The sequence below is a fragment of the Mytilus trossulus genome, chromosome 2 (genome assembly GCF_036588685.1).
Source record: "Mytilus trossulus isolate FHL-02 chromosome 2, PNRI_Mtr1.1.1.hap1, whole genome shotgun sequence".
NCBI lineage: Eukaryota > Metazoa > Mollusca > Bivalvia > Mytilida > Mytilidae > Mytilus > Mytilus trossulus.
The window spans coordinates 74,870,217-74,882,628 of NC_086374.1; the positions used below are offsets into that span (position 1 = coordinate 74,870,217).

Genomic DNA, 12,412 nt, shown 5'->3' on the forward strand with positions numbered 1-12,412 from the left:
AATATACTTATATAAGTTAATTATAAAGTTCATGATGTTTGAATAATCTCCCCTTAATTTTCTCAAAAATTACAATCCCACAAAAATTCTCAAGTTTTGAGATGTAAAATATGCCTTTAATCATTGTTAATGATTTTTCGCAGGTGAGCTAATTCAACAGAGAAAGTGATTGTGCAAAGATCTTTAAAAAAATATTTTAGCAAGGCCTTCAAAAATTGCTCCTTGCAAAATAAACATAATTTGTAAATTAATGTTGTGTAATGATACATGTATTAGTATATTAGATACCTGTACTAAAGGAGTCACTTATACTGGCATTCAGGTCTGTTTCCATTTTAACTTCAGTGGCATTAGAACATGATGGTGCTGACACCTGCGACAAATCTCTACTGATATTGTCAATATTGGCATGCAGAGCCACAGGAACAGCTTGTCCATCAACCATCTGGGAGAATGAATTTGGTGAAATTGACAATCCAGGGAACACAGTTGGTGCTGAAGGCTGATTAGATGAGGTTGTGTCCTGAAAACTTGTCTGACGTTTCACAGAACTGGAATCGAGTAGTTTTGGTCCTGTGCTAAATGACTGACTGGACGGAGGTACTTCTGTTGATAATCTGCATTGTCCAGACACTGCCTGAACTGTCTCTGCAATTATATCATCCAATGATTGTGAACCAGTAACTGGTGATACTGAAAATGCTGATGAACTCATAGGTGGTGCTAGAAATGAACTAACTGGTGGTGCTCCAAGAGCAAAATTTCTATTTGAACTAGCTGTCCTTGTAGACTGTGAACTAAAGCTGGAAGAAAAAGTAGGTGTCAGTGTTGTTGTTGTTGAAGTATATATTGCAGTACCTGTTGACAATGCTTGTCTGTTTTTGGCCTTTTGTAAAAGCTGACCTGCCCGTCTAACAATTGGAGTGCTGGTTTTTCCGATTTCTTGTCTATTTGAAGAAAACATTTTCTCTGTTGGTGAGGATCCATCAATCTCAATAACTTCAGTTCTAGCACGTTTTTCTTGTCTTTGAATAGAAACAGTCAGGTTTTTTTGTTTTAAGGACCCTGGTGAAGGTATCTGTCTCAAATTGGCACTTTGGGATATTGCACTGTTCTGATTGGAATTCTGTCTAAAATTGTTATTGTTCACCCTATTCTGCATTTCTCCATGAGACAGATCTATAATTCCCACCTCACCACGAATATTTTCTGACTCATCTGTTGACTTCTGCTGAGCCTTGTCCTTAATTCTTGAGGCTGCATTCAGCTGATGGACAGGTTGTGATGCATGAATATCTGAGTAATACTGGCCAACATCACGCCCAGCATGACCAGTGGATGATGATGATGAATGACAATTCCTACAAGGCGCTGGAGGTGGTGCAATATCAGATGTTATGGTGTCTTCTTCCAACCATTTAGGCTTTGTTTTTACATTATGGTCTACAAATAAAAATAAAATTACAATTATAAATATATGTTTGAAAACAAAATGATTTGTGTTCAATATTAAACATGTAAAAATATAATCCACAAACACATAAATACTCGCATAATTAAATTGATGCATTTTTATAAATTTGATATATACATTTTGTAGTAAAAATGAACAATCATAACATGCATAAGGCCAGGGTGTTTAAATTTGTTTGGTTTCAAGACATTAACTTAAGTTCAAGTGAATTGATCTCTATAAAATTTTACCACAAGGTTCAATCCAACAAAGGGAAGATAGGGATTGGGGGTTATGGTACCCAGTTTAGAATAGAGGTCTAAAACAAAAGATTTTTTGTACAAAAAAATGTAGTTTCAGGACAATAACTTGTGTGTAAGCATGGTACTTTTGTAAGTGTATGGATCTCTTAGACTCTGAAATTCTACCACGAGGTTTCATATCACATAGGGAACTTAACATTTTTCATGAAAAGAAAATAATCTTCAAAATGCAGGGTAGGGGGTCAATAAGAACAGTCATGACAGTATTGCACAATAGCAGGACAATTTTAATTGAAAAAAAAAATACACATTTTTATCCAATTTCAATGGTAATGAATGGGATAATTCAAAGCCTTAATTTTTTTTGTGCGACTCTAAACCTTGTATTACTATTTTGGATATTGGGCCTCATTTTCAAATTAGTCTACATACATACATAGAGATCAAAAGGGACCAAAATTAAACTGTTTGATTTCATTAAAAATTTGTCAAAGATTGAATAATTGCAGCTCTACATGCTCTAGGATATGGAACATAATTTGCTATTGGGCTCCGTTTCCTATAACTATAGAAAAGTGATAAAATGTGAATTACTGTAAGAAAAGTTGCAACTACATCGAAAGATGCCATTATTTTTATCAACATACAAGTGTATGCTACTCTTCCCTAGAAAAAAAATTAAAATATACGAATTTCAAAGATTCAACAACCGTATTTTTGTGTCGTTTCTCGCGTTACTTGTTGCTTCCGAAGAGCATAACGCTAATTGATTTATAGATAATCGTCACCGGCAAATTCGTAACTTTTGCTTTCAAATAACAAAGAACATCGACCAATAAGAATAGTGAGAAGAAAATGCCGAAAACTATAAGTATTTATGTAGCAGATGTAAGAATAGTGGCGTGATGTTTGTGTCCGATTTTGTACGAAATACTAGGTCTAAACATTGTTTTTGTTTCCAACCGGATGTTAGCAAACATAATCTGTAGACTTGTTTCGTCTTGTTTAAAAGAGGAAAATACAATTGTCAAAGAGATTGCGCCGGTGGTCTGTTATTTTTCCTATGTGCATAATGTTACATACGATCCTGTGTGAAAATAAATGCCCAATGACTTGACAAAATCGATTTCATATTTGGCAGACGTTAGAACACACTTCGTTTCCCGATAATGACGTGAAGAGTCCTTGGAAAAATCAATCGAAATTACTTCTCTTATCATTGTACCAATGCTCGTTGGATTGATTTAACTTCAGCAGTAAATATTACTGGATATTTTAGGTGAATAAATATAATTTAATAACAAATACATGTTAATATACCCTTACACTTAGAATGTACAAAGTTGGAATCCTGTCACAGTTTTTAATTAATATTTTTTATTCATGTTCTGCAAACACTTATCAGAAACGCAATAAACTTGTCAAAGGAGAAGTAATCTTTTACCATGCATGACTTGAAAGGAAGTACTTTATTGATTTTAGCCCACTAAAGTATGTTAAAATGTGGAAACCATGTAGATGGTGTACAGGTCACAAGTATCACATTGTGCCTATTTTAAAGATTTTAATTCCAAGTTAAAAGTTTTTTTCTTTACTGGATTTAAAGAATGTTAAATTGCCAATGATTTGGAATAAATTGTATATAACTTGAATATCAAAACCAAATATAAATACATTTTTTTTGCTTAAACATCAAGATACAACGATTATGGTATCCTGTATCAATGGAGAAAATATGGAAAATTCTGAATAAATTGTACTAATTGTTTTCAAAACAAGCACATATTTAGGAGTTTTATAATACTGTTACATTTAAGATGGATTTTAAGAAAAAGTATACTTTTCAGATTATTTTAAGCAGATTTTGCAATAAAATAAAACTAAAAAAATGCTTTCGGTTTCTTATGGTTTCCTGTCAGGTTTAAAAAAAACTTTAATATAACATTGAAAATAGATTTTAAATATTAACATGAAGCAAGTAACACTAGTAATGGTGTTTATTTATGCCTTTTGAATTATATTGTGCAAAATAAAGAAAATAAAGATTGGTTTCCTGTTTGGTTTCATGTCACGTAAACGTTGAATCAAAATGTATTAATTTTTTCTCGAAAAACTCAATTGTTCCATTCATACTATTCTAACACCAACACAACCCACAAAATAAAAGTTAAAATTTTAGAACTTATAAAAAAGGATACAAAAAGAAACCAAAGGCTGAATACCAAATTATGGTCCATATGCTAAATCTAATTTAGCAATTACATTTTTTTTATTTTGGGCCCTGTTTTCAAATTAGTCCTACTGGTTTTAAGGCATCTTCGCTAGCCAAGGGTTAAGATCCACTTCATATCTCTCCACCCTTGGCAGATTAAGCCAACATTTGTGGAAACAATGTTGCGCCATCTATCAGAAGATTAAAGTCATGCCCATTCCGAATACATTATTGTTGACCAATGTAGCACTTGAACTCTTCTATTTAGAGTTAAAAACACGGTAGCATCTAGATTCTACACAATTGGTAAAGCCCGAAATGAAAATATATGTCAACAGTCATGGATTTGGGCATTAAACTACATAGGTCATGTAGGTACTTCTATTTATAAGTTCAAGTTGATTAAAGATTAAAAAGATTCAAGTTGTCACTAGACATGCTAGATATAATCCTATGTTTAGGGATGTAAAGACTTGTTGCACATGATGCACAATAAACACGTTGCAATTGTTTACAAACACTTTCTACATTTACATGTGATCATGATATAGGCGTTTTTTGATTGGATGCAACAAATAAAAATCCTTAATAACTTGTGTCTCCGAATTTTTATCTCAATCCTCCAAGGGTGAAGAGAACTGGAGTGGATAGTACAACCCTTGGCTAGCGAAGATGGTTTTAAGGGTCCAAAAATGATTTCAAATAAAAAAAATTAAAAAAAAATTTATTATATGATGAATCTCACCATATCATGACCATGTTGTTTGATTTTGGATATATATCAGATCATCCTATGTATATTAAAGTCAGACAGTATCAAGCTAGTATTTTGTGTCCAAACTTGCCCCCACTGTTCAGGGTTGGAACTCTGTAGTCGTAACAGTTAGGTTGCCCACGGTGAAGCATTTTATCAATCTTAGCTTGGGATACCAACTTTCTTGGATTTCATTGAAATTTGAAGTTTCATATGACTTTAATCTTCTAGAAGCTCAGACAACTTTGATGAATTCTAAATACAAATGTATATATTCTCAAACGTTTGACGGTTTGTGCATGCTGTGTAACGATTCATATTTATGTAATGATGGTACATGTAAACATGGAATATAACCTGACAACAAGAGGTAAATATTACAGATTACCTAACACCATGTATCCCTTGGTTTTAAACTCAGATAGTTTCAAATCTAGCCACATGACAAACTGTGTTAATGTCCATGGCTCTGCCTCTTTAACCATAAAGGAGAAGTCTTCTTTGATCTTAAATAGGTCAATCATTGTAAGTTATGTATCTTTAAACCATCAAATTCCTGAAATAGACATAATTTAAACATGTACATTAATAGTTTTAAATAAATTATTTAATACATGAAATTGACAAATAAGCATATACATCATGTACATGATATATACATGATTAAATAAATATGATCACTATATTTTTTTTTAATTCTTCTTCCAAATGAGTATTATGGTTATCCTATTCTATTGTCCAAGCCTGTAGTTCAGTTTAAACATATCTATTTATAGTGGATTGGGAAAAAGTTATTGCAAATATTAATCCCTTTCCACTTTGTGGGTATGAGTGCTTCCTTGAAGCAGCATTAGTAAGTCTGCTCTTTTTTTAAATCTACAAGGTTGTCTTTTACGTACAAAGATGTATGGCTCTCTCTTAACACAGGTCAGCTATTCATCACCCTCTTGCAACGGACTATCATCATTTCTCAAGACTGTAGTTGCAAATGGTGTCAAGGGAGTGCAGAAAATTAGGTCCCTGCAATTTTCTCCCTGAGACAGGGATAGAATCAGGAACATTTGTGTCAGTAGTCGGATGCGCTAACCACTAAACCATGGCTCTCCAAAGTGGCTAAGGGCCATATACAATATATATATTGACAATTGACCCAATGATTTAGAGGTGCATGTTTTAATCAATCAGTTGATACCTTCATTTAATCATGTTAATCATCTCAATGCATCTAGCTTGTTTATGCAACATTAAGGGTTAAGATGTGAAAGGATTAGGTTCAGTAAGACCCCTTTTTGACCCCAAAATAAAGTGGTTTTACAAAATTTTGATAATGTAATCATGAAGCTATTTATTGGAGAGTAAAATGATTCTGCTACATAAATATGGGCTGTTTTTGACAATACAATGCACATATATCGGGTACTAGCATCATAAAGTCATGCTTAATTACTGAAATGTTCACAAAATTAGCATTTTAGTTAAATTCTAAACGGTTTCTGTCTAAAATGAAAGTGGCCGCATTCATGTTCATTCATAATATTGAAATGCAAGTTATATTTGACGATAATACATAATACATGTATATATAACATGTATAAAGGTTGAGGATGAACACAGATGCGGCCACTTTCATTTTTGACAAAAACCATCTGAAAAGTGACGATTTTTGGCAAATTTGATAGATTTGTCATATTTAAGCTTGAATCGGAGCGTTTTTAATGACTAAATTAGATAAAATCTTTCACAAAAACTAATTCATTGTAATTAAATCAATTGAAATAGACACTCAAGTGTTTAAAAAGTGTCCAAAATATTTCTTCAGATGAACTTGAAAATTGAGGCCAAAATAGGCCCCTGAAGTCTCCTTTAAGGACATCCAATACAGTTTTAGGGAGTTTACTCAAAGCATTTTGCAAAGCACGACTTGAAGTGTTTGAATTCTCAAAAGCTTTCGCTTATTCATCATGTGTGTAATTTTTCCTAATTTTAACAAGCATTCTAAGAGTATTGCATGGCTTATCAAGCAAAAGACAGTTTCTGCATGTACAAAGTGCATTTTCAATTTAATTTTTGTCTTTTTACCAATAAAAAAATCCAGCTTCAATAAGGGGAAAAATATCAAAAAAATGTTATAAACACTTACATGTAGTCACATGACTTGTTGAAGTGATTACATTTTAACTTTTCAAATTACTTGTTTCAGTGATTTTAAAAAGTCTGTGTGAAATTTGTAACATTATACAGCCAAAGTCACTCCTTAATAAATCATGTAAGATATCAATCTTTTTTCCATTCCATTTTTTTAATTCTTTAAGAGGTAAGACATGTAAGATAAGATAAGATAAGATGAAAAAAACTTTATTTTGATTCGGCATTAGTACAAATACATGTAAGCAACACAAGCTCTGAGGAGCTTTTGACCGAATATAAAAACATAGTGCACATATATATACATTTTGTAGGTGGATTTATAAATGCAGAGACAAAAACAACCGTAGATGCACCCAGTGTCCAGGCGGACAGTCATGACAGTGATGTTGGGCAGTAGCTAATTTGGTCATTTTCACAAAGAAGTAACACAAATAAAATTGTTCTTGTTATAGTTTTACCCCTCTGAAGGGATAAAAAAGAATCAAATTGATAAGTTCAAGAGTAAATTTATAACTGCAATCCCATGATTTACCATATTCATGATATTTAGCCATTTTCCATTAAAAAAAGGGCAACATCAGATAAATTTGTTTTATTTAAGTCAAATTTATATCAGATTGACATGTACATTTTGCTCTGCATCCTTGGCAGTGTGTTTGGTTCAAAATCAACTATAGTGCGTTGTATAATATCTTTCCTTTATTCAAATTAAGATATTTTTGGAAGGTTTGCATGGAAATCACCAGATGATTGAGAAATTCTCAAAACATGGTTTCCACAATTTTGGACACACATAATAAAAATAATTTACACAAAATGTGAAGGGTGAAACAATAAAAAACATGCAAAAAGGAAGTTTTATAAAATAAAGTATGTTATGAATGTTTTCACACAATATTTTCCAATATTTGGTTTTATCAGTTGAACAGTTGATTGAAGTCTTACATTTACATGTAGGTGTGCAGATACACAGAACTGCACCAAACATGTCATGCATGTGTAGAAAGGGTAACACGGATGACCGAATATTTTTCATTTTTGTTTTACATGTTTTAAGCATAGTCATTGTTACAATGTAGGTATATAATATATATTTTTCTGAGTTTCGTAGTATAGTAGAACAAGAGGCTGTCACAACGACAGCAAACCAGATTTATTATTATTAACATTTATTTGTGTCCTGCAAATATCACAAGAACCATAACTGATGAACGGAGAAAGTAAAAATCGTCAATATCAAATTTGACCTCATCTTTGTCATCAGTATCAACATATTAAAATTTGAAAAGCTTAGATTGAATGGTTCATGAGTAAATGCAACAACTTGAATGGAAATGCCATTTTACAATCTTTCAAGAACCATAACTCCTGAACGGTAAAAGTCAACCCTCATTCTTGAACTTGACCTTCATTTTGTCATCAGTAACAACATATTAAAATTTGGGAAGATTTGGTAGAACAGTTCATGTGTAAAGCCACGGACACGACTGGAAACTCCATTTTTCCATCTTTCAAGAACCATTACTTCTAAACGGTAAAAGTCAAAATCGCCATTATTGAACTTGACCTTCATTTAGTTGTCAGTAACAACATATTAAAATTTTAAAAGCTTTGGTTTAACAGTTCATGAGTTAATGCACAGACATGACTGGAAACTAAATTTTTCCATCTTTCAAGACCCTTAACCCTTTCAACGCTATACACGGCATATGCCGCGATGACGTACACCGTTCGCCACTGCTATTCGCGGCATATGCCGCGATGAAAAAGATTTTTCATTAGGACTCTTAAACCATTCGGTTTTCGTTCGGGTTCTCTCTAATTTTTCCTTGTTTGAATCTAGGATATGCAAGGTCTCATTTGCGCTTGAAATCCTGACAATTTTAATAGTAAAATCATGCAGTAGAAGGAAAATAGAAGGAAAATAAAAACAAATATTTTGACAAATGCAAATGGCGGAAATCAGAAACGAAGCTGTAAATATGGAAAAATTTCAGCATTTCCTTGGCGAAACTAACAACGAGGATTAGTTAAAAGGTTTCTTGTTATCTCAATGTGTTTATTACATTAAATTCGTGTGGGAAATATGATTTGATCGATCATTACGAGACGTAGAAAAAGGGGGGAAAACGGAGGTTGACTGAAATCTTTTAGGACGGAGCTATTTATTTGTGCCACGATTACATAAAACGTTATGTATGGTACAATACGCTACGGAATCGGGCAGCTGGTGTCTTCTTTACAATATGGCAGATAAAACAACAAAATAAATGAAGACTAAAAGTAGTTTTTATTCAAAATTCAACACAAATGTAATAAATTACACCTTTTACCTGTTAATTACCTGAAAACGCAGGTAACCTGACAAAAATTTCAGTAAAATAATTGTCTAACATTACAGTTCATGCTATCCTGAGCATTTTTCATGCAATAATTTTCTCTGTATCTCATATAATAAAAAAGATACAGCAGTCTGAAAAGGAAAATACTGTTCTAATGAATGAACTAAAAAAAAATGCAGCAGCAGCAGCCATTTTTCTATTTTTTTGTGTAGCGTTGAAAGGGTTAACTCCTGAACGGTAAAAGTCAAAATCGTCATTATTACACTTAACCTTCATTTAGTTGTCAGTAACAACATATTAAAATTTTAAAAGCTTTGGTTGAACGGTTCATGAATTAAAGCAGGGACTCGACTGGAAACTCCATTTTTCCATCTTTCAAGAACCATATAACTCCTGAACGGTAAAAGTCAAATTCGCCATTATTGAACTTGAGTTTCATTTAGTTGTCAGTAACAACATATTAAATTTTTTAAAGCTTTGGTTGAATGGTTCATGAGTTACATTGTAATGCACGGACACGACTGAAAACTCCATTTTTCCATCTTTCAAGACCCTTAACTCCTGAACGGTAAAAGTCAAAATCGCCATTATTACACTTGACCTTCATTTAGTTGTCAGTAACAACATATTAAAATTTTAAAAGCTTTGGTTGAACGGTTCATAAGTTAATGCTGGCCGCCCGCCGTACATCCCCAAATCAATAACCGACATTTTTGTCCCAAAAATCCGGTTAAAAATAATGTATTGCACGGTTCATCAAGACTAAGTTCAGTCACGTGTTAAGAATGACCAATGGTCAAGGTTTTTTATGGTTTGGCCCCAAATGTTTTGTTCGTGTTAAGGTTTCCATTCTAGCCGTGGACATTCGATAGTAAACCACAAATTACAAGTGTATATAACTATATATAAGGGAGCTACCATTTGATTTTTATAGGGGGGGCTAGGATGAAATTTGAAAAAAATAGGCAGGACAGGAGTTTTGAGTAAAAAAAAAAGGCAGGATGAGACACTTGTAAAAAAAAAAAGTCAGGATGACAATTAATGTAAAAAAAGTCAGGATAAACTAAAAAAAAAAAAGCAGGACCGGATAGAGTGAAAAATAAAAAGGCAGGACAGACATGACACAGATTACAACTTTAAAAAAATGCAGGACAGAATTTTTCATCCTAGCCCCCCCCCCATAAAAATCAAATGGTAGCTGCCTAAGTATGTTATAAGCAGTAGCTGTTTATTTTTGTATTTGTTTTTTTACGGGCTGGACTTAACACCATTACATTAAGTCACAGGTTTCCATGAATTAAGGGCATACGATACAGTTTTGAACCTGTATTTACAAGTTCATGAAAATTTGCAGATAGGCTATTTTTCACCTGATTAAATAAAAAATGTAACAAAAAATATACCTTCATGTGCTACTTTTTGAGTAAAATGAGGTCGAAATTTTGTATATTTGCTCAAAATTCAGATTTGTGGCCGTAATTTCTTTTTCAAAAGAAAGACATAACTTTTTTCTTATAAAAGATATACACAAATTGTTTTTTGTTAAATAATCGGTAATTTCTGTATTTTATTAGTATTCTAAAAAAATATGCAATTTTTTATTCAGAAATAAATCATATTTATCAAATATTCATGAATTGAGAAAAAAACGTCATTTTTTACTGCATGTTTATCAAAATTGGAAAAAATCCTCTATTTACAGTTTTATAAAATTTGGTTCACATAATCTCCCTGCAAAATGAAACAAATTGCCTTTTAGAAAAATAGGGGTCCATGAACTCGTTTTCAAATTAAATCAGTTTGAATGATAAAAATCATTCGAAAAATGCATCTTTTCCCGATATGTCACAGTTTGACGTCGCGAAAATAACATTTTATGTTAGCAACGTCATTACCTCCCCTGTAACTGTATCGTATGCCCTTAAGTTATTTTTTATGGTTTTTCCTGGGTGGCATTCATCACTAATGACGGAGATGAAGATTCAAGGAATAGAATCTTTTATATTGTTTATGAAATAGACAAATTTGTTAGTCTAATTTATCCTTTTCGATTGAAGTATTGTAATAAACATATATATCGTCACACACAGGCACTAGACGTTCTGTCAATAGTATAAAAATATTGGAAATTGGAAGAAAATAGTGTCCATTTATATAATTTATATAAAAATATTGGCAATTGCAATTGCCAATATTTATTGACAGAACGTCTAGTGCCTGCTGTGCGTCACATAATGTCATATTATATCATTAAATGCCGGCTAGTTCGTCCATACTGCAAATGCAATTTATATTTGTTGAGTTATTATTTAGATTTATATAGTTTGAAGTAAAGTTCAATTTGTATTTGGTATACTACTACAGTAACTAGTCAGTCAACATAATTGAGTATGTTTGGTACATCTAGTTTGGTATAGTAAATACTCGACTTCTTCAAGTTTCATGAGTTTTCCAGTCATCCATCTGAATAAAGATGATTAATAACTAGTGCATAACTGCTGCCAGGCATCCATATGCCACCGAAGTTTTTTGACTGTGACAATTAATAAATAGAATCTATATTTATAACTGACTTTGAATAAATCTTTTATGCTTTCTGCTACACTATTAGCATTCGAATATTCCATTGGGTTATCTGCCCCTGTTACTGTTCTAGTATCTCGATTTTTTTTTATCCTACAACCTCTAAAGAGGTACAATCTGATATCGTAAAAGCTTAGAATTTCATCACGCATTTCACCATAAACATTTGTACTATTTATTATCCTCACACTTACATGTACGATTGAAATCTTTCAGCTACGCCAGAGTCAGCTATCAAGTGCTAGGTGTCGCTGTTTGCCTTTTCATTACTAAATGCAGAACAAAAGCGGGAAGTATCGGTCGTTACGGCACCGGACCGCGGATAGACACAAAGCTAGCGCGAGTGGTTCAGGCCTGACATTTTTAAAAGTTCGTGCACTGTGGCATATATACTAAAATCTAAATACACTTCGTGTACCACCAAATTATCAATGTTACTGTGACAGTTTGTAACTCAGCATATAACTGAACTTTCTATTGTTCATTCAAAACTAAACCAATATGCACATTTTTATTGGTACTTGACTCAGGTTTCCTTACACTGCACCAGTAGCCTTATATCTCATACTTTACTAAAAAAAAACACACAAGAAGTTAAGTTAGGGAGAAAATCAGTAGCTTACATAATAGTTACTTTATCACCTATTTAGGACAAAT

The 12,412-nt window shown here is 32.6% G+C and overlaps 1 protein-coding gene across 16 annotated transcripts in view; it reads right to left on the minus strand.

Annotated features, from left to right (window-relative positions):
- Positions 1 to 12,064, minus strand: part of LOC134708014 (uncharacterized) — a 105,817-nt gene extending 93,753 nt beyond the window's left edge. For 15 of the 16 annotated variants that reach the window (XM_063568246.1, XM_063568248.1, XM_063568241.1 and 12 more), the window contains exons 1-3: positions 11,950 to 12,064; positions 5,071 to 5,238; positions 289 to 1,443 (exon numbers count right to left, since the gene is read on the minus strand). In XM_063568246.1, coding sequence (XP_063424316.1) covers positions 289 to 1,443; positions 5,071 to 5,206 — 1,291 coding nt within the window. In that variant the 5' untranslated portion in view covers positions 5,207 to 5,238; positions 11,950 to 12,064. Of the gene's footprint in view, positions 1 to 288; positions 1,444 to 5,070; positions 5,239 to 11,745; positions 11,835 to 11,949 lie in introns of those variants that run through there. The other variant, XM_063568237.1, reaches the window with a different exon arrangement.
- Positions 12,065 to 12,412: the final 348 nt, after the last annotated feature.